This window comes from Scyliorhinus canicula, chromosome 11, assembly GCF_902713615.1.
Source record: "Scyliorhinus canicula chromosome 11, sScyCan1.1, whole genome shotgun sequence".
Classification (NCBI taxonomy): Eukaryota; Metazoa; Chordata; class Chondrichthyes; order Carcharhiniformes; family Scyliorhinidae; genus Scyliorhinus; species Scyliorhinus canicula.
In genome coordinates, this window is record NC_052156.1 from 163,767,939 (window position 1) to 163,791,090 (window position 23,152).

The 23,152-nt window shown below is 45.6% G+C and overlaps 2 protein-coding genes across 3 annotated transcripts in view; one reads left to right on the forward strand and one right to left on the reverse strand.

Moving 5' to 3' along the window:
• Positions 1-1,970: 1,970 nt before the first annotated feature.
• Positions 1,971-17,081, reverse strand: nudt5 (nudix (nucleoside diphosphate linked moiety X)-type motif 5). Of its 2 annotated transcripts, XM_038811921.1 has the most exons (10): positions 16,943-17,081; positions 14,909-15,113; positions 14,547-14,614; positions 12,096-12,148; positions 9,802-9,909; positions 8,427-8,522; positions 7,308-7,409; positions 6,568-6,576; positions 5,685-5,738; positions 1,971-4,862 (listed from the first exon to the last, which is right to left on the reverse strand). In XM_038811921.1, the coding sequence occupies exons 2-10, from the start codon at positions 14,951-14,953 to the stop codon at positions 4,753-4,755; spliced, it is 645 nt and encodes a 214-aa protein (XP_038667849.1). In that variant the 5' UTR covers positions 14,954-15,113; positions 16,943-17,081; the 3' UTR covers positions 1,971-4,752. The 2 variants fall into 2 exon arrangements, with proteins under 2 accessions (XP_038667849.1, XP_038667850.1); XM_038811922.1 differs by lacking the exons at positions 12,096-12,148; positions 16,943-17,081 and having other exon boundaries at positions 14,909-15,004.
• cdc123 (cell division cycle 123 homolog (S. cerevisiae)) overlaps positions 17,076-23,152 on the forward strand; it is a 32,062-nt gene continuing 25,985 nt past the window's right edge. The window contains exon 1 of the mRNA XM_038811920.1: positions 17,076-17,220. Coding sequence (XP_038667848.1) covers positions 17,147-17,220 — 74 coding nt within the window. The 5' untranslated portion in view covers positions 17,076-17,146. The remainder of the gene's footprint in view (positions 17,221-23,152) is intronic.

Here is a 23,152-nt window from a genome sequence, read left to right on the forward strand (position 1 = left end):
CCTACTCTCAACTTCCTGGGGGTTACCATTGACCAGAAACTGAATTGGACTAGCCATCTAAATAATGTGGTTATAAGAGCAGGTTAGAGGCTAGGAATCCTGCGGTGAGTAGCCCATTTCCGGACTCCCCAAATCCACAATGAACACATCAGGAGTGTGATGGAATACTCTACACTCACCTAGTTGAGTGGAGCTCCAACAACATTGAAGAAGCTCAGCACCATCCAAATGAAAGCAGCCTTGAATGATGCACACCCTCCACCAACAAGTGCAGCTAACACATGAAAACAGCACCATCTAGAAATCAAGTCATTCATCATCCTGACTTGGAAATATATCACCGTTCCTTCACCGGGTCAAAATCCTGGAACTCCCTCACTCACAGCACACTGGGTGTACCTACACCACATGGACTGCAGCGGTTCAAGAAGGCAGCTCACCACCACCTTCTCAAGGGCAATCTCACCAAGGCAGCTGGTGGAATTTGAATTAAATGAACAAATCTAGAATTGAAAGCTCGCCTCAGTAATGTTGACCATGAAAGCAATATCAATTGTTGTTAAAACCCACCTGGTTCATTAATGTCCATTCAGGAAGGAAATCTGCCATCCTCACCTGGCCTATCCAACACAAGACTCCAGACTCACAGCAATGTGGGGGCTCTCAGCTCAAGGGTGGGATGCAAGAGCTGGAACTTAACCGACCACTCTTGCATTTTCAGCCCACCCCTGCATGGTCAGACCCATCCCTGCATTTTCAGCTCTGCCCCACGTGCTGTCAAACTGCCCCCTGCACCCCACATCAGTCAACCTCGCCCTGCACTGCCCAATCACGAACCTTAGCCCCACCCCTGCAGTGTCAACCATGTGACTCGGCCCCACCCCCTGCTGTCAGCTCCTCCCTCTGCACTATCAATCTCACCCCTGCACCATCCAACCCACCCCCTGCACTATCAGCCATGTACTTCAGCCCCACCCTATAAAGCATGACATTCATATGGAGTTGTGTGTTCATGCAAGAGGCGGCCAATTCCAAAGTCAGCAGCAAGTCTTGCTGCAGAACTTTCATCAAACACTCCATGCTCTAGACCTTCAGGAATGAAGAAATTGAAGAGTCATTTGGTAGTTTTCGTAACTATTTTATGAGTACCCTGACCCTTATGCTTCGGTTCAATGGTTTTCAGTGTTATTTTTTCCTTTCTTCCAGTCGATCCGACACCCTGTGCATTCCATGATTTCTGGTTCGTCAAAAGAATTTTTAAAAATCATACTCGTCAGGCCGTGATTCCATCTGGTATACTTTCGTGACTACTACATTTGTGAAATACTCATTGTGCTCAAACTTTTTTTTTTTAAATTCAGAGTACCCAATTCAGTTTTTTCAATTAAGGGGCAGTTTAGCGTGGTCAATCTACCTACCCTGCACATCTTTGGGTTGTGGGGGCAAAACCTCGCAAACACGGGGAGAATGTGCAAACTTCACAGAGAGTAATCCAGAGCCAGGATCGAACCTGGGACCTCGGCGCCATGAGGGAGCAGGTCTAACCCACTGCGCCACCGTGCTGCCCTCATTTTGCTCAACCTTAAACTCCAGAGTGAAGCTCATCGGCTGTTCCAAGCTGTGAACATTTAAATGTTCACATCTTGCAGATGCTTTGATATAGGCTCATCGTGTCCCTGCATCATGCCACTAAGCAAATCCACATTTTAATATCTTGATGCTACAATTAGACGTTTCCAGACGTTAATTTACTCCATCAGTTTTAGCATGTTTATTTCCTGATATAACAATTGAATATCTGCTGCCTAACTCAAGACTTTGAGTAATTAGATTCATTGATGCCTTTATTATATTGTTGTTTAAGCATCAGACAATTGTTAGGCCGATGCTGTTCAAAAATCAAGGTATTTATGCCAGAAAATAACACTTTTGTTAGTGTTAACATAATCACCAGGCCGATTGTCAATCCATAATGTTTGATTTTTTTTTTATTTAGGATGTACAACTATATATTTAATCATCCAAATGAAGACAAAACAAAAATGCATGAAGTACTGCCCAACACTGGCTGGAATTGATTGGGTGTGCACTCCTGCCCACTGGTTTCCCGGCAGCATGGGCTGGCTTCAATGGGAATTACCATTGACAAGAGGCAGGAGTAGATAATGCTGCCGCCAGCGAATGATGCAGCCAAATTCTCTGTCCTCACCAGCAGTGTGGTGGGCTCGCCTATGGGGAATCAAATCTACTATTTCTGGAGCATCAAAGAGGCATGGAAAACCAAATCTTGCATGACTGACAAAATTCATGAGGATTTGGGAAATCTGGAATCTTGTTGGTCTTCTGAAAATGAAGACCTTAGGTAGGTACATTTTCAACAGGTCTACAATTTACAGAAACATACAGATCAACATTAGACGGTGCAATATTAGAAATGTATGCATTCATATTAAGTTCATTTTGTTCACTATCTTAACAAAGGCATCGACTTATTTCTCATAAACCGGCAATGCCAGAATTTCATATGAAAGTTAACATTAGACAGCATTACACGCACATGATATTCACTTGAGCTGTGACTTCAATCACTTTAACCCAAGGTAAGATGTACTTGCCGTAGAGGGAGTGCAGCAACGGTTCACCAGACTAATCCCTGGAAAAGTGGGATTATTCCTAATGGAGAGATCGAGGAGACTGGGCCTGTATTAAGAGATTGATAGATCTAGATACTAAACATGATGTGGAGATGCCGGCATTGGACTGGGGTGGGCACAGTAAAAAGTCTTGCAACATCAGGTTAAAGTCGAACAGGTTTGTTGGGAGTCACTAGCTTTCAGAGCGCAGCTCTGAGTGAGTCACTCACCTGATGGAGGAGCAGTGCTCTGAAAGCTAGTGACTCCAAACACACCTGTTGGACTTTAACCTGGTGTTGTAAGGCTTCTAGATATTAAAGACATCAAGGGATATGGCAATAGTCCGGGAAGGTGGCATCAAGTTAGAAGATCAACCATCATCTACATGAATGGTGGCAGCAGGCTCAGGTGACTTAATGGCCCATCCCCCTAGTATCTTGCTGTTAGTCACAGCTCTTAAACATAAAAGAGCACACTGAGGCAATAACTCCATTCTAAACAACTTTCATCATTCCCTCAGATATTTACAGCAATTATATGTAATAGCAAAAAACATTATAACCTGCACCGTATCTCTAAAAAAAATTATATCCTTACTAAAACATTGGTCAATAAAACTGGAATTCATTATTAATCAAATACTATGGCAGCCTGCTGTTAGAAAACATTGCAATGGTATCCGTGTGTTTTCTGTTAAATGCATAACTTTTCTAACATCATCTGCAGTTAGTTGCATGGTGCAAAATAAAGTTCAAGGGGTACTAGCAATCCAAATGAAATATTCTCATTTAAGAACAGCAAAAATTGACTAACGAATGTGAAGGAGGAATGTCCTATTCCTGACATTATATCCAAGATTTTGTACCTACTAAGAGTCAGTTGAAGGTAGGCAAAAAAAAAAGGTAAAGTGCCACACCTCAAAAGTGGTGCAATTAACCATTTGATAGGGGAATGTTGTGTTTGTGCAGGTGTCATGATCTTGACAGAACGTTGACATTTTATGGAGTTGTGTTGCTCACCATGCCACCTGCGAAACCACTTGTTCCAGCTGTCCACCTGGTCAGGACCAACACCCACACTCCCTAGCTGCCTCATATCCAACTTGTGACTGCTTTTGATGGGTGGGGGCGTGGCGCAGTGGTAGGGAGACCAGCAAGGGTATCTGAGAGGCTGGAATGAGACACATGGGGCAACAGGAGTTTGATCCAAGCCTGCTCTCTGTAGACTCAGTAATCCAATATTTGAGACTGGCAGTGCGATATACTTGAGGACACTGAACCTCCACATTAACTTATTATTGGGGACCTGGGGAGGTTGGGGAAGAAAGGCCTGGGGGCTGTAATCCTTGCAAACCGGCTCCAGCTAACCCTCAAGCCAATATCCTAATAGCAGTGATTTTGACTGGCCAACAATGGGCAACTTGAATAAGAGAGTGTGCACTCCACATGGGGCAAGCAGGAAATCCTGTGGATTTCACAGTACCTGGTACCTTGATTTGGAGGTAAAAATGCAAACGAGTTTCTTCCTGTGTCATAACCAGCTGACAAAAAATAATTCTACTTAAGGCTGACTTAATTTCCGAGTATGATCAAGGTCACTGATTTTTTCAAGGCAACTGCATCAGACAAATTCCATTACATGGGATTCCAGAATTTTCCCAATGTTCGGATCACATTCCACAATTTTAACAAACCAGAATTCTTACCCATAATGTATAAAGGAGTTTCAATTATCAGTCGACCATCTCACTTTGGTCCACACCGACCATCTTAACAACAAGCAACTTTCTGTACCAGAGGCAAAACTTTGAAAGTTGAGGTTTTTAAAAAATATATATATAATTGCGAAGTCCAAGCACATTTATCCGTCATGATTTCGCAAGTGTTGAAGGAAAGGATGAAATGATGCAGTTGTCAAGCCAGCAGTGTACTGCAGATATGTCTGTTTTGTGAATAAGGCAGGTCAGAAAATCCAGCTTCTTAAATCTAGATAATTATAACAATGTTATTACATTCTAGAGAAATGGTCCGTCGTTCCTTAGTACAAGGGCAGAATACAGAATTAGGATTAAATATTTCCTCGCGTTGAGCATCAATTGCAGATGGGGATCTTTATGCCTTCAAGCTTTCAACACAGGCAACATGTTGGGCTTTGTCGAGGCAGACATCAAACCCATTGCAAAGACGTAAACTCGAGCATCCACCACAATATTCTCCTTTTGGAGCATTTCTGAAAAATAAAGATCAGTACACGTTTGTGAAAAGATTACTACGCCACTGATGAAATATGACTGGCTTACTGTTTATAAACACACTCCTATATTAACTGTTTATAATTTATATTGTGATTTTACTGAATGCCATCAATCTGTTTCTGTAAATATTTCATGCAATTAATAACTTAAAAAAAATATTTGTCACGGAATGTAGTGTCATTGGCAAGTCCAGCATTTTTACTGTCCATCCCTACTGACCCTCGAAAAGGCAGTGGTGAGCAGCCATCCCAGACTGCTGCAGTCTGTATGGTGTAGGTACACCCTCAGTGCTGTTAGGGAGAGGGTGCGAGGATTTTGACCCAGCGACAGTGAAGGAACGGCGATTTATTTCGAATCAGGATGGCGAGTGGCTGAGAACGGAACTGCCAGGTGGCGGTGTTCTGATGTGTCTGCTGCCCTTGTTCTTCTAGATGGTAGTGATCGTGGGTGTGGAAGGAGGTGCCTAAGGAGCCTTGGCGAGTTCCTCCAGTGCATCTTGTAGACGGTACACACGGCTGCTGCTGTGCATCAGTGGTGGAGGGAGTGGATGTTTAAATGTGGTTGCACTGAGGTACTCCCAGTTATTTCAAAAGCATGATTATGTTAAAAAAAAAATCATATAGCAGCCTTCTGCACAAAAGAGCTCTCAGTGTACCACTTGTGGGAATAACTTACGGAAAACAGAAGTTATAGGAAAACAAAATATTACAACTACCTAGATCAACGTGTGAGAATTTTATTACAAAGCAAAACGTCTAACCGTAAACATTTCAGGAACAAGAGAAAACTGGTCTTACCATCAAGTTTCTTCCGAAGTTCATTGATAGGAACTAAAACAACGTCAACAAACTCTGAAAAGATGAAAAGTCTAAATCAGAAGACAACACACTGCAACAATTTTATTTACAAATCATAATTGAAGCATTATGGCATTTATTTGCACCAGAGAGGGTAGAGAGGTGATCTAAAAGGATGTCGCCAGGACTGGAGAATTTTGGCTATATTGAAAAGACAGGACAGGCCAAGATGGATTTTTTCTGGAACAGAGGAGGCGGAAGGGGGGTCTAACTGAGGTGTATTAAAGTAAGATGGTCTTAGGTAAACAGGATAAGAAGGACCCATTTCCCTTGGATGAGAGGTCAATGACCAGAGACATAGATTTATAGAAGGAAAAGTGAGAATTGGTTTCACCCAGAGGATGGCGGCTGTCATAGTTCACTCTGTTCACTGGGGCTGGTTTAGCAGTGGGCTAAACAGCTGGCTTGTAAAGCAGAACAAGGCCAGGAGCGCGGGTTCAATTCCCGTACCAGCCTCCCCGAACAGGCGCCGGAATGTGACGACTAGGGGCTTTCCACAGTAACTTCATTGAAGCCTACTTATGACAAGAAGCGATTATTAATTAATTAAGTACAGGGTGTTAAGAGGCAGAAACCCTCAATCATGTTTAAAAAACAAACCTGGATATTCTCTTCAAGTTCTATAACTACTATAGAGCAAGAGCTGGAAACCGGATTTAGGCTGGAGAGCAATTTTCCAATTGGCAGACTCAATGGGCCAAATGGCTTCCTTTTGTGCAGTAAGCATACATGATTCTCTGCCACTATACAAGAATGAGATAGTCCATAACCATACTTAACCACGACAGGCCTCCAGGTTGTGTAAATGTGAATGAAAACATACCTCCATCATCTGAAAAGGTAAAAAAAGCTGTATTTAATCCACTTTGGAAATCACTGGATTCATATTACGCCACAAAACATAGTTATTATGTCCGCAATCCCAACACAACAGAATATTAACAATTACAAAATAATTTTAAACATTGTATATATATATATATATATATATATATACACATTCTATATCAAATAGGAAGCCTAAAATAGTTCCAACATAATCTAGATTCCAGATTTGAGTGTTTGTACATTGGTAACATTTCTTTTTGATATTTATTTCCTCATTTAGACTGTTTTGAAAGTACTGTCACCAATAATCAACCTTTGTCTCTCGTACTTTCTTGTCCAAAGATAGTTGTGGATTCGAGCCCCACACCAGGAGCTGAGCTAGGCTAATATATCATTGCACTGTATGTAACTGCCACATTTATGGCAGCACGGGAGCAGGGGTTCGCATTATTGCTTCACAGCGCCAGGGTCCCAGGTTCAATTCCCAGCTTGGGTCACTGTCTGTGCGGAGTCTACCCATTCTCCCCGTGTCTGCGTGAGTTTCCTTCGGGCGCTCCGGTTTCCTCCCACAAGTCCCGAAAGACGTGCTGTTAGGTATTTTGGACATTCTGAATTCTCCCTGTGTACCCGAACAGGCGCCGGAATGTGGTGACTCGGGGATTTTCACAGTACCTTCATTGCAGTGTTAATGTAAGCTTACTTGTAATACTCAAAAGATTATTATTATCCGCTTACCCAGCCTTTGTTTCGGTTTGAGGTTCGCTGAATCGTCTCCATTAACGTTAACAGTCACGAACTGCATCGTACAGTTGGTCAATCCGGGATCCAGGCACAAAGCTGGGGGAAAAAAAGAGGATGCAATGTACAATAAAAAAATTACTCAAATTAAAGTGTAATTTCCTAACCTGGTACGGCTCTGCAAAATATTTTTACAGATGTAATCTGAGTACACTGCACATTGCCTATAGATTGTACAGGCCACACAGTGCATTTCTCACGATCCCAGTGGATTCACAGAAACAGTGGGTCAGGGAAATCAAAGAAATAGGTGACAAATATTCCCCTTACCCCACAAAGAGTGCTCATTCCCTTACAGATAATGAGAGAAAAGACTATCTGATCCGTTAATCCTGTCCCATCAAAACATGGTGCAATCAAGTCCATAGAGGAAAGAAAAACTGACCAATTTAAGGATGAATTTGGGAAATTCCTCTCTGACTCGCCAAGACAATCAGCAAGTATCAGGAGTTGGTTAGGAACTCAGAGCTACTCTGAATCACAATTGAAGAGAAACGCACTTATAATTGTCAAGTGTCTTCTTTACAAGAACTTGCCACAAATTCCCTTCAAAACCTTATTTACTTCCTCTCCACCATACTTAGAAAAATATCTTTGCAATATACTTAGTTAAAATGGAATTGCCTTTCGAAAAGGTTTGACAAAAGCTTTCTTTCACCTCATTTCTATTCTGTTTCAAAAAGGACAACAGGGCTACAATGCAGGGTGAGGGTGGGAGTGGTTGAATTCAGCGAACATTTAGAAATCTCTCCCAATTTCTCCACAACTTCCACCATCTAGAAGGACGATATCAGCAGGTACATGGGAGCCCCACCACCTGGAGGTTCTCCTCCAAGCCATCCTGAACTTGGAAATATATCGGCCGTTCCTGCACTGTCGCTGGGTCAAAATCTTGGAGCTCCTTCCCGAATGGCACAGGTGTACCGACACCTAATGGTCTGCAGGGGTTCAAGATGACTGCTCATCATCTCTAAGGGCAATTAGGAATGGGCAAAATTGCTGGCCAGCCAGCAACGCCCACATCCTATGAATGAATAAAAATAAAATAATTCAAACCGGGAGACGTTTCGCTGATCTCTCCTTGGTATCCAGTCTCTTCTAAAAGCTCTCGTAAAGCAGCAATCTCTGCAGTTTCGCCATCATCTATGAGGCCTGAGAATAAAACGTACGAACACAATGATACCTCTCAACAGTGGTTTACCGAGATACAATACAAACATGATCCTATCCGGCATCCTGGCAGAGCCACCGGGGGAAAGAAGGGTGTCGAGGACCCCCTAATTGGTAAGCTGGGGCTTGTGTGTGTGTGGGGGGGGGGTCAAGAGATTGTGGCAACAAGCTCAGAAGTAACGTTAAGTGCGGCCTCAGTTGGGCAACTTTCGCACAGCCCCCCCCCCCGCCCCCCAAATCAATAGTCCCATTTGGTAGGGGGGCATTCTCAGTGCTACAGGCTCGGAAAAACATCCCGGTATTTACACGCAAAACAGGACTGCCTTTTCCCATTAAATCGCACGCAAGATGTTTCCCGACTGGCAAGTCTAGGACACAGTCTCAGATTAAGGCCATTTAAGACGGCGAAGAGGAGGAATTTCGTCAGTCAGAGGATGGTGAATCTTTGGAATTCTCTAATCCATAGAGCTGTGGAAGCTCAGTCATTGAGCAAGCACAAGACAGAAATCGATAATGGTATAAGGGGATACGGTGATAGTGCGGGAAAGTGGCGGAGAGGTAGATGATGTAATTGAATGGTGGAGCAGGCTTGATGGGCTGAATGGCCTTCTCTTATTCCCATGTCTTCTCACATCCATTGTTATTATGGACATATTCAAGTTGCCATGTGAGAGTACCTTTAAGAAATGTACCTTTAAGAAATGGGTGTTTATCGGTGATGTCAGAGTGTGGGTGGAGCTGGGCTGTGTCAGCTTTTTACTTTCATTTTAGGCTGTTTGCTGCAGGGTGTGTTTTAGTTTCGTTTTCAGAGCTGGATAGCTGCAGTCACAGCCAGAAGGTCTATAAGAGTCTTGCTCTATAATCTAAAGACTGTAAATCGATCCTTTGGTGATTTAAAACTAATAACTGCTCTCAGTAGTGACTTCAACCTGATGTGCTTCCATTACAAGTTCTTTTTTAAGTCTTATGGATGTTAAAAGGAAAGCTTAAAAGATTACTTAGTGTTGTATTCTTTGGGGGTTGTATTTGAATTAATGGTTGCTAAGATGTTCACTGTATGTTTTAAAAAGGTTAACTTGAGTTCATAGAATAAACATTGTTTTGCTTTAAAAAAAATACTTTTCCATTTCTGCTGCACACCTGTAGAGTGGGCCGTGTGCTCCCCATACCACAATCTAGTAAAAGTTGTGGGTCAGGTGAACTCCATGATACACTTTGGGGTTCTCTAAACCCTGGCCCATAACAAAGTAAACTACCTCACCTGCTGGTAATTCCAGGCAGTAGCATCCCATTGGCGGTCTGAACTGTTTCACCATAATCAAACAGTCATAATGCAGAGTTTTCTTCAGCACAGCCAGTACAGCTACTCCTAAATATTGGGGGGGGGGGGGGGGGGGGAAGAGAGAGACAGATAGAGAGAGAAACAAATGTGTCACAATTTGAGCTTTCAAACTGTTAAGAACAAAAAGAATAGAAGCAGTCGATCATGTGGTCCCTCGAGTCTGCTGTACCAAATAATAAGGTCTTGACTTTTCCATCAACTCCCCTTTGCTTCCCAATCCCCATACTCTTGGATTCCAAGAATCTATCCATCCCGGCCTGGAGTATAATCAACGATTAAACATCGGCAGCACTCTCGGGTGCAGAGTTCTAAAGATTCACAACACTCTGGGAGAAGATACTCCTCCACGGTCTTAAAATGGCCACCCCTCATTCTGACTCTGTGAACCCTAGTGCTGACCTCTTCTGCCAAAATGAACAACATCCCAGTCAAACCCTCACAGGATGTTGCATGTTTCAATCAGATCGCCTCTTATTCTTCTGGACGCGAGTCAGGATAGGCCCAATCTATTCAAACTGAGATTATTAACTGGACACGAATGTATTAAGGGCAATTCAAATGCACCAATAGAATAATAAAAATAATAATCTTTACTAGTGTCACAAATAGACTTACATTAACACTGCAATGAAGTTACTGTGAAAATCCCGAGTCGCCACACTCCGGCGCCTGTTCGGGTACACAGAGGGAGAATTCAGAATGTTCAAGTTACCTAATAAGCGCATCTTTCGGGACTTGTGGGAGGTACCGGAGCATCCAGAGGAAACCCGCGCAGACATGGGGAGATTCTGCACAGAGAGTGACACAAGCCGGAGTCGAACCCAAGTCCCTGGCGCTGTGAAACAACAGTGCTAACCACTGTGCTACTGTGCCGCCGATATATATGGTCAATCAGATCACTTCAGTCATCCATTTTCTTAAATTAATCTAGCCTTTTAACATTTGTTTCAGACATTAACCCATAAATGGAATGTGGGGTTGACTACTATACTGTTGCCTCCTGGGCTGCACAGGTGCCTATTTTTATTTTCAAGAACACACTGCTCTTAAACAGAGGGGAAAGTGGCAAGTCATGATTTCATCTACTGTAGGGCAGCACGGTAGCACAAGTGGATAGCACTGTGGCTTCACAGCGTCAGGGTCCCAGGTTTGATTCCCCGCTGGGTCACTGTCTGCATGTTGTCCCTGTGTCTGCGTGAGTTTCCTCCGGGTGCTCCGGTTTCCGAACAGTTCAAAGATCTGCAGGTTAGGTGGATTGGCCATGATAAATTGCCCTTAGTGACCAAAAAAAGGTTAGGAGGGGTTATTGGGTTACGGGGATAGGTTGGAAGGGAGGGCTTAAGTGAGTCGGTGCAGACTCGATGGCCGAATGGCCTCCTTCTGCACTGTATGTTCTATGTTAGCTCCAAAATTGCAGTGTGCATGGGAACAGGAGTATAAGGAGAAATACAACACCAGCTGTTACTTTCTCAATACTAAAAGGATATCAAATCAGCCTCAAAATAAAAGGTTCTAAATGGTCAATCTTGGTGCTGATGTAGTGGGTAATAACGGGTTGTGGAATAATGGAGCCAGGATGTTTGGCTCTTAACTGCCTTTAGTGTTCAGATTTTCTGCTGCAGTTACATCTCCATTCAATCCTCCTTCAACCAAGAGTGATGCATAATTTTCCCATGTGGACAAAAATGATTCTTAGTGGGATGAGGGAGGTTTTCAGGCAACCCTTTTTATTCCCTAATCCGATTCTATCAGCAAGTTATTTAAGTTGGGTGTGTATCCGAAAACTAATAAAACTCACCCACAGCATGTAGCCAATTTAAAATAACCAGACATCAGATTGGAATAGTTGGATAGCCGAATTGCAGTCCAAATACTGTGACTAGTGTTACACCAGGCCTTACCAAACCCTGTATTTGACTAGATACATGTCAACTTTCCCACGGAATTGCTCGTTACTGATCTTTTCCTGGGTGTAGAAGCTTTAAGAGGTAATAAATACTACCACAACCACTTTTATTGTGGAAACGCAACCTGACACTGTAACATGGTGAAACAAGACAGTGATTCATACTTCACTTCAGGCTTTTACACCTGTACTTGTTGAAGGTTAATTGATCATTGAGCAAGAAATTTCTAACAAGGATACACACAGGGAACGTAGCAACAGAGCAGAAAAAAGACACAAGCAATAAGAATTACACAGGATGACTTACCATCAGAACCACTGTTCGGTTTTCTGGTTGTTCGTTTCACTGTTTCCCAAACTCTGTTATTCCACAATTAAAAAAATATATATATATATAAAAACACTCAAATAATAGCTAATGTCATCAGCTTAGAAAAATGCCCCAAGGTTGTTCTTTGAGCTGTAATCAGACAAGGAAGGAATGTTGAGCCAGATACAAGGAGCGGTAAGCTTTAAGGAGGTTTTGCAGGAGAAGAGACTGGTGGAGACATAGGGGATTTCAGAGCAACAGGTTAGATGGTTGGAAGCATGGCCATCAATAATGGGATAAAGGGGAGAGACACACACGGCCAGAAGACTAGAATGTTGTTGGAATAAGGGGTGCAGCACTGTACAAGATTACAGATAGGAAATAAAACAGGAATACATTCAAGAATCCTTCTATCAATTACATCCGGAAGATAAGATCAGAGACAGGAGCAGGAGAAGGCCGGCCCATCAAGCCTGCTCCACCATCTGAAAGGATGATGGCGGATTTGATTGCGATCTTTAACTCCAGCTCCACTGGAGGGAGGGAGGTGGAGGGAGGGAGAGATTACATAGAATTTACAGTGCAGAAGGAGGCCATTCGGCCCATCGAGTCTGCAGTGGCTCTTGGAAAGAGCACCCTACCCCCTATCCAAGGTCAACACCTCCACCCTATCCCCATTACCCAGTAACCCCACCCAATACTAAGGGCAATTTTGGATACTAAGGGCAATTTATCATGGCCAATCCACCTAACCCGCACATCTTTGGACTGTGGGAGGAAACCGGAGCACCCGGCGGAAACCCACGCACACACGGGGAGGATGTGCAGACTCCGCACAGACAGTGACCCAAGCCGGAATCGAACCTGGGACCCTGGAGCTGTGAAGCGATTGTGCTATCCACAAGGCTACCGTGCTGCCTTGAGAGGGAGGGAAGGAGAGATGGAGGGATGGAGGATGCCCACCAAACCCAGGCAGTATGGTGGGGGTTACACGTAATGTGACATGAATCCGGATTTGCAGAATCCTACTAACTGTCCTGGCTTGAGACAAATCACACCTTGATTACCTGATATTATCACTCACTCCACTCACACTCTTCGTTCTGGTAAAGAACTTGTTTTTTTTTTTATTACTTTATCAGAGTTATAAAACCAGAGCTCAGAATGTGGACAGGGGAAAACCCCTAATCCCGCTCCTCGCCTGCTCCAAAAACCAATTCAAATTGAATCCAATTCATTATCCGCACAAGAGACATACCAGGTCCAGGCATTACACCTGACCTCACACTCATCTTAGCCAAAAGGCCTAGAAACGCTAGGCTTGATCTTTGCCGGCAAAGACTCGCATTCCAACCATTCTTCGCATTCCAATCTGTAATTATCTTGCAATTTTGTCTCTCCTATATATACATGTCATGATGTGGAGATGCCGGCGTTGGACTGGGGTGAGCACAGTAAGAAGTCTTACAACACCAGGTTAAAGTCCAACAGGTTTGTTTCAAACACGAGCTTTCGGAGCACGGCTCCTTCTTCGGATCTCGAATAACAACGAGTCCGAATACAGGAGGGAGATAGAGAACCTGGTGGAGTGGTGTAACGACAACAATCTCGCCCTCAAAGCCAGCAAAACTAAAGAGCTGGTCATTGACTTCAGGAAGCAAAGTACTGTACACACCCCTGTCGGCATCAACGGGGCCGAGGTGGAGATGGTTAGCAGTTTCAAATTCCTAGGGGTGCACATCACCAAATATCTGTCCTGGTCCACTCACATCGACGCTATCACCAAGAAAGCACAACAGCACCTATATTTCCTCAGGAAACTAAGGAAATTCGGCATGTCCACATTAACCGTTACCAACTTTTACAGATGCACCATAGAAAGCATCCTATCGGGCTGCATCACAGCCTGGTATGGCAACTGCTCGGCCCAGGACCGCAAGGAACTTCAGAGAGTCGTGAACACCACCCAGTCCATCACACGAACCTGCCTCCCATCCATGGACTCCATCTACACCTCCCGCTGCCTGGGGAAAGGGGGGCAGCATAATCAAGGATCCCTCCCACCCGGCTTACTCACTTTTCCAACTTCTTCCATCGGGCAGGAGATACAGAAGACTGAGAACACGCACGAACAGACTCAAAAACAGCTTCTTCCCCACTGTCACCAGACTCCTAAATGACCCTCTTATTGACTGACCTCATTAACACTACACCCCTGCATGCTTCATCCAATGCCAATGCTTATGTAGTTACGTTGTATATCTTGTGTTGCCCTATTATGTATTTTCTTGAATTTTGTTTAATTCCCTTTTCTTCCCATGTACTGAATGATCTGTTGAGCTGCTTGCAGAAAAATACTTTTCACTGTACCTTGGTACACGTGACAATAAACAAATCCAATCCAATCCAACAACAGCTGATGAAAACAGGGATTTTTTTTCTACCTACCTGGTTTTGCCGGTAGGATCGACGTAGGTCGTTTGTAAAAGTTGAGCCCATTTGCCTTTTGCCAGAACCTGGAACATTCAACAGGGCAGAATTATTTCAGTTCCACTGGCTTTGTCCCACGAGTACAGACCAGATTGATCCCTGGTCCATGTCGTTTGCTGATTTCATCTTGCACAGCGACTGGGCAGCTAAAAGTAGCCTCAGTCTCACTCAGTTAAGTAGTGGGGTGGGGTGTGTTCATGCTGGAATGGCATGGCTATCAATGTCAGCTGAAGATGGAATCAGTCGCAGAGGGTGATGGCCATGCAGCTAATTATCAAGTCTAAGATTAGAATACAATGCATTTTTAACATCATACTTACCTCTTCTTTGATAATTGATTGGTTCGTAGGATTACTTGGTTCCATGTTTGTTAATGGTCCGTGAAGTTGATGTTTAACTTTTCAAACAGGCCTTTGGACTCAGGATTAATGATTTGTGGTCTCTTTTACGGAGTTCTGGTCAAGCTGCTCAGTTTTGTGGAGTTCCGATCAAGCTGCTCAGTTTTCTCCCCAAACTTCTCTCAATCTGTCAAGAGTAAGACATAGTTCAGCTGATTACTTGCTGAAACATCGGCTGCATAACATAATTCACAATTGAGGACAGCACGGTGGCACAGTGGATTAGCCCTGCTGACTCACGGCGCCAAGATCCCAGGTTCGATCCCGGCTCTGGGTCACTGTCCGTGTGGAGTTTGCACATTCTCCCTGTATTTGCGTGGGTTTCGCCCCCACAACCCAAAGATGTGCAGGGTAGGTGGATTGGCCACGCTAAATTGCCCCTTAATTGGAAAAAATGAATTGGGTACTCTAAATAAAAAAACCACATTCACAATCGTCACAGAAAACACAATAAAATATATTTTCCACATCTACCATAGGCCGAAAAGCAGATCATCAGATCTCAGACACCCCACAGCGCAGGCTATTCGGCTTATCGAGTCTGCACCGGCCCTCCGAAAATTCTCGAGGAACAGGAGCATGGTAGCTAAAAAAGAGAACCCGCCAATGGCAGAGTGTGGAACCGAAAGCAAAAAAATGTGAAAGCAAGAGGAGGCTAGAGAACATTGCTAAGGAATAGGCCCATAGGGCACATGCCATTAGGGAATTAAAAAGGATTTATAAATTGAAAACTTGAATTTGCCAGGTCCTTGGTGATGTGAGGCAGCAGTGCTAACTACTGCATTACCATGCTGCCCCCTCACTCTCCACCTTGATAAAAGAATTCTATCATTTTTCAAAATTTAGAGTACACAATTATTTTCTTTCCCCAATTAAGGGGCAATTCAGCATGGCCAATCCAGCTACCCTGCACATCTTTGGGTTGTGGGGGTGAGATCCACGCAGACGCGGGGAGAATGTGCAAACTGTACTCGGACGCCGACCCGGGGTCGGGATTGAACCCGGGTCATCGTTGCCGCTATGGAGCAGCGCTAACCACTGAGCCATCACGCCGCAGTCCTGTGGTTGAGGTCATTCACATCTTAATAAGAGGCCAGTCTGCCAGATTGGACACGCTCGAGGGCAAACCTTCTCCTCAGAGGATATTTACAACTTAAACACTTGTGATTGTGATCCAACCTTGGCAGGGTGTAAAAATAAATAAAATGAGCAACGTAGAGGGGAAAAAATGAATCTGATTACGCAAATTTCTCAAAATGAACCAATTCCTCCTTTTAAAAAGCTCTGCCTTGATTGAAAGTGAATGTGAGGAGAGTTGAGGATGCAGAGGGAATGTGATGGGGGGGGGGTGTGCGGAGGGTGCAGAGGGGGAGCGGAGGAGGTTGAGGGGGTGTGGAGTGAATGAGGGTGCAGAGGAAATGGGGAGGGAGAGAAGGGGATGTGAGGGGGTGTGGAGGGAATGAGGGTGTGGAGGGAATCAGGCGGGTGCGGAGGGAATGAGGGAGAGAAGGGGATGTGGAGGGCGTTGAGGAGGGGATGTGGAGGGCGTTGAGGAGGGGGTGTGGAGGGCGTTGAGGAGGGGGTGTGGAGGGCGTTGAGGAGGGGGTGTGGAGGGCGTGGAGGGGGTGTGGAGGGCGTGGAGGGGGTGTGGAGGGCGTGGAGGGGGTGTGGAGGGCGTGGAGGGGGTGTGGAGGGCGTGGAGGGGATGAGGAGGGCGTGGAGGGGATGAGGAGGGGGTGGAGGGGATGAGGAGGGGGTGGAGGGGATGAGGAGGGGGTGGAGGGGGAGAGGAGGGAGAGGAGGGGGTGTGGGGGGTGTGGAGGGAATGAGGAGTGTGCAGAGGGAATGAGGAGTGTGCAGAGGGAATGAGGAGTGTGCAGAGGGAATGTAGCTGGTCAGGCTGACTGCAGGGGCCGGGCCTGCAGGCAGTGTGCTGGGCCTCTCCTATTTACTCACTCTATGCGCTGAGAGCAGGAGCAGTGCTGACGCCGGTACTGGGTGGAGGCCGAGCCGGAAAGCAGTGCGGGCCGGGCTGGCGCTCACCCTCTCTCCGTCCCCCGCCCCGCGCCGGGGACCCGGCCGGAAGGGGATTTCTCCTGTGTAGGGGAAGGGTTACTGCGGTGCGCACTTCCGGCGGAAGCGCGGTTGCCAGAGGCGGTGATGAAGAAGGAGCAGGTGCTGAGCTGCCAGCTGTCAGCCTGGTATCCGCTCTTCAGGAAGCTCACCATCAGGAGGTGGGTGCTGGGGGCCGGGCAGCCTGGCTGGTGTCTGGGCTGTCAGTCTGGGGGCCGGGCCGGGTTGCCTGGCTGGGGGTCTGGGCTGCCTGGCTGGGGTCTGTGGGCCGGGTTGCCTGGCTGGGGGTTGGGCAGCCTGGCTGGGGTCTGGGCTGCCTGGCTGGGGTCTGGGGACCGGGCCTGGCTGGGGTCTGGGGACCGGGCCTGGCTGGGGTCTGGGGACCGGGCCTGGCTGGGGGCCGGGCTGTCAGTCTGGGGGCCGGGCTGGGTTGCCTGGCTGGGGGTCTGGGCTGCCTGGCTTGAGTCTGGGGACCGTGCCTGGCTGGGGTCTGGGGACCGGGCCTGGCTGGGGGCCGGGCTGCCTGGCTGGGGTCTGGGGTCCGAGCCGGGTTGCCTGGCTGGGGTTGGGAAGCCTGGCCGCCTTCTCAGAGCCACGCAACAACTTGCATTGATGTAGCGCCCCTCTTATGGGCCAGGCTTCCCAGAGTGAGCGAGAGGAAAGGTTCTGAAGGGCGCCTCAAAGAGGGAGAGGTTTTGAGGGAGAATTCCAGGGACCGGTGAACAGCGATCACCGGTGCGGTGCCGAGGGAGTGCAGCACTGTTGTGAAGGGTGATGTCCATCCCTATCAGAAGCAGGATGACCCAGGCCTGACAGGATTGTCCCATGGTTAAGGTGATGGCTGGGACGCATTCCCCCCCCCCCCCCCCCCCAATATTTCAGACCCTTAACCTCTCATCTGCAGTACATCTGCCTGTCCACAAAGGTCTGCCAGTCCGCTTCCACCACACACCGCCCCACAGATTCGCCTACAACATGCCGAAGTGTCCTTTAATTCTGTCCCCAAGAATTGGTCACCCCGGTCAGTGTCTGATCAAAAGAGCAGCAGTGTTATCCCTGGTGTCCTAGCCAATGTTTATCCTTCAGCTAACATCACAGAGACAGATTATCCGGCCAGTGTCACATTGCTGTTCCTGGGTAATGGTGTGCGCACGTTGGCTGCTGTGTTTACTACGTTACAACAGTGGCTACACTTCGGAAAGTGCTTCATTGGCAGTCAAGCACTTGAGACTCATGAAAAGTGCTCAATAGATGCAAGTCTTTTTTCTTGGTAGCTGAAGGCACAGCAACCGATTAAAACTGGGAATATGCAAGAGATCAGAATTATAGGAACACAGATATCTCCGAGTCATAGGCGATTCCAGCCACAGGGAGTGTTGAAACCAAAGACGGAAATTTTAAACTCGAGACGTTGCTTAACTGGGAAGCAATGTAGGTCAGCGAGCAGGTGATGAGGTGAAAGGACTTGGTGTGAGTTAGAGTATGGTCAGCAGAGTTTTGGATGAGCTGAAGTTAAAAAACAGTAGATGTGGAATGTTGGCCAGAAGTCAATCGGAATAGTCAAGTTTAGATTTAACAAAGGAGGGTTGGGGGTTTCAACAGGAAATGGTTAGAGGCAACTGTGGAGTTGGCCAATTGGTGCTGCAAGGACTTTTAGGAAGTACTGCACCTTTATACAAATAGGATTAGTGCTGAAAGATAAACTGTGGTTATTCCCACTGCCTTAAATTGGCATGATGGGAGAGTTAAGGTTGTTTAATGTCCCAACCACCCTTTTGTCCCTCAGTCAGCTGTCAAGACCCTAAGGGATAAGGGACATAATTTACAAGGATGGATTCAAGAAACTGGTTGTTCTCCTTGCAAAAGAGGAGGTTGAGAGGAGATTCGATAGAGGTGTTCAAAGTCATGACAGATTTGTGAGAGAGAAACTGCCCCTTTGGCAGATCGAGAACCAGAGGGCATGGATTTGAAATGATTGGCAAAAGAATGAAAGGTGACATTATTTTTTTTTATGTGGTAAGGGACTGGAATGCGCAACCTGTGAGAGCGTGTTGGAGGATAATTCAATTGTGCTTTTTGAACAGGCACATGAAAGGAAATTAATGTGCAGGACTATGGGGAGAGGGGCTAACTAAATTGCTTTCGCAGAGAGCCAATGTGGGCTCACAGGTTGAATGGCAGCATTCTATTATTCTGTAAATCACTCCCCTCCACCCTTTAAAGCCCACCTCAGACTAAGCTTTTAGACATCTCACTAATGTCCTTTGGGGAAGGAACTCTGTGACCCTTACCTGGACTGGCCTCGGTGTGACCACAAATCCACAGCATTGTGGTTGACTCTTAAAATGCTTCTGAAATGGCCTAGCAAGCCACTTGGGAATGGGCACAAATGCTGACCCAGCCAGCAATTACCACATCCCACAAATGAATTCCATGCTAATGTTTCCCCCTTCTGTTTGATGTATACATTCTGTTGTAAGATGACAGTGTCAGTGGCAAGGCTAGCATTTGCTGCCCATCTCTAATGGCGCTTAAACTAAGTCGCTTTGTGGGCTATTTGAGAGGAAGGAGACCTGGTGTCACATGTAGGCCAGACCAGATCACAGTGGTAGACTTTCTTCTCCAAAGAGCATTCGTGAACCAGATGGGTTTTTATGACAATCGCTAATTGTTTTATGGTCATCATTACTGAGATTAGTTTTCAATTCCAGATTTATTAATTCAATTCGAATTCCACCAGCTGCTGTAATGGGGATTTGAACCCGTGTCTCCAGAGCATTATCCTTGGCCACTGGATTATTAATCCAGTGACATTACCACTCCACCACCAGCTTGCCCTTAATGTCGATTTTTAACTGGTTGTGCTTCTATGAAGCACCATGGGATGTTTATCTATTTTAAAGAAGTGTTGTTGAAAATTGCTAAATCTCTGTCAAAGTAATGGTTAAGGAGCTATCTTTCACTCCTCATATTTCTCTCACTCATCCTGTCATTTGGCTAACCTTTTGTTGATTGTTTTTGTTGCTCTTGTTAAATGTTCCCTCTGGTTAAAAGGCCTATGAATGTGTGAGGTAGGGATACGTTAACCTGGCTGTATGTGTTGTGTGATGTACAAAGTTCAGAGCCGAGTTTAAAATTAGAAATAACAGAAAACAGCTGCTGTTTAAGGCACATGAAGATTTGTATTGTTTCAAAGAGAATATCATGTCGCATTTGTGAACTTGGGAAGGGGAGTGTGCTTTTGGTGATAGCCAGAAAGTGAAAAAATGAAATGAAAATCGCTTATTGTCACAAGTAGGCCTCAAATGAAGTTACTGTGAAAAGCCCCTAGTGGCCACATTCCAGCGCCTGTTCGGGGAGGCTGGTATGGGAATTGAACCTTGCTGCTGGCCTGCCTTGGTCTGCTTTCAAAGCCAGACATTTAGTCCTGTGCTAAACCAGCCCCTGTCTTTAAAATATTGAAGAAAACAGAGACAAGTCAAAACTGTCAGATAATTTCCTTTCACAGACCTGATACTGTCCAATTTATTATGAACGGTTGGCACTGTGGTTAGCATTGCTTCCTCACAGCCCTAACATCCCGGGTCCGAATCTGACCTCGGGTGACTCTGTGGAGTTTCTGCATTCTCCCTGTGTCTCTCTGGGTTTCCTCCAGGTGCTCCGGGCAGCACGGTGGCAATCCAAGATCAAATATGTGAATGTAACAGGGAACACAGCCTCCGGAAAACCCAGAGATCATAAACTGAGCCTTAGTGGGGCAGCACGGTAGCACAGTGGTTAGCACTGTTGCTTCACAGCTCCAGGGTCCCAGGTTTGATTCCCGGCTTGGGTCACTCTGTGTGGAGTCTGCATGTTCTCCCCGTGTCTGCGTGGGTTTCCTCCCATAGTCCAAAGCTGTGCAGGTAAAATGGATTGGCTGTGCTAAATTGCCCTTGGTGTCTAAAAAAAAGGTTGGGTGGGATTACTGGGCTATGGGGATAGGGTGGAAGTGTGGGCTTAATTGGGGTGCCCTTTCCAAGGGCCGGTGCAGACTCGATGGGCCGAATGGCCTCCTTCTGCACTGTAAATTACCATACCAGCCTCTCCAAACAGGCGCCGGAATGTGGCGACTAGGGGCTTTTCACAATAACTCCATTTGAAGCCTACTTGTGACAATAAGCGATTTTCATTTTCATTTGCTGTTTCCTCCCACAGTCCAAAAATGTGCAGGTTAGGTGTAAAATTGCACCTTAGAGTCCAACGGCTGGGTGGGATTACAGGCATAAGGGGGGGGTGACATTCAGCCGGTGTAGGGGGCTCTTTCCGAAGGCTGGTGCAGACTTGATGGGATGAATGGCTTCCTTCGGCATTGTAGGGTTCCTATGATTCTATGGACTGCACCTAACCATTTTAATTGCTTCATCAAGGTTTCTGCAAAGTCCCCTTTCCTGAAACCATCAAAAAATTTTATTATGATAGATATTAAACCTGTTAAATTTGACTAGTCACCTTTCCGAACATGAGTTTTCCACGATGCTAACAGTTTGAAAAACAAAAAACCTTGGTTATGATGTACTCAATCCCATTTGACTAGACATTTGCCTAGCTTTTACAAAAGATTAATGCAGCAACCCTAAGATTATAGGAGAGATTTACACTCGCCCTCCTGTATTGTAAATGGAATGTTTAATACAAAGGCCACATTACCTATTAGCGTCTCAGAAAAATAATACTCTGAGCTTATTGCAAAAATAGCCACAGAGATAAAAAAATTACTCAGAAATCTGAAAATTGTAACAGGAAATGTTACACACAGGCAGCAGAGCTGAAGAGAAAAGATGGGCGAACCTGCTGGACGGAGAGTTGAAATGGAAATCGCTTATTGTCACAAGTAGGCTTCAAATTAAGTTGCTGTGAAAAGCCCCTAGTCGCCACATTCCAGCGCCTGTTCGGGGAGGCTGGTATGGGAATTGAACCGTGCTGCTGGCCTGCCTTGGTCTGCTTTAAAAGCCAGCTCTTTCGTCCTGTGCTAAACCAGCCCCAACGTTGTTGGAGAAGTTGAAAACATTGGATGTTTCAGTTGGGTTTATTGCTGCCTTGCAAGGAACTAAATACAACAGGGAAAGTCTATGAGAATACCTGCGGCCTGTTTGAAAAAGGAGGCATACTAGTTTAACTGACCTTGGAGCACAATACATTCTTGTTCTCTAATAAGAAAATAATGGGTTACCGGAAGCGTGTTTCAATGCATCTAACATTTTCATGCAGTGGATCTCATCAGTTTGAAAAAAAATTGTTCTTTGTTCACATTCAGATTCTCATCTCCGTTTTCTGAGAATCTACTGTGCAGAAGGAGACCAATCAGCCCATCAAGTCTGCACCAGCCTTTGGAAAGAGCACCCCACATAAGGCCACACCTCCAACCTATCCCTGTAACCCCACCTAACCTTTTTTTTGGACACTAAGGGACAACGTAGCATGGCCAATCCACCTAACCTGCAAATCTTTGGACTGTGGGAGGAAACCGGAGCACCCGGAGGAAACCCACACAGACACGGCGAGAATGTACAGACTCCGGGCAGACAGTGACCCAAGCCGGGAATCGACCCTGGAGCTGTGAAGCAACTGTGCTAACCACTTTGCTACCGTTTTAACAAAGATCACATCTGATAGATCTTTCATAGTGTGATGCTTCACCTTTTTGAAGCTATCCATTTCAGTTCTGCCATTGCGTATTTGCATCCTTGGTTACAACCCTTGAATTCTTTTTTAAACTGTGTAGTAGTGTTTTGAACAAAGTGTGTTTGATTTGTGATGTTGGATCAGAGTAAATTGGTTCTTAGCTAATTGCCAGAGCAGGCTTTCTAAAGAAAATAGTGCTTTTTAATTATGGGGCAAAGACTTGTGTATGGAGTTAGGTTGCAGACCAGCCATAATCTTATTGTTGCGGCACAGTGGTTAGCACTGTTGCCTCACAGCACTAGGCATTAGGGACCTGGGTGACGGTGTGGAGTTTGCACATTTTCCCTGTGACTGCATGGGTTTCCTCCAGGTGCTCTGGTTTCCTCTTACAGTCCAAAGATGTGCAGATTATTCTATGCTGATGGAGATTGC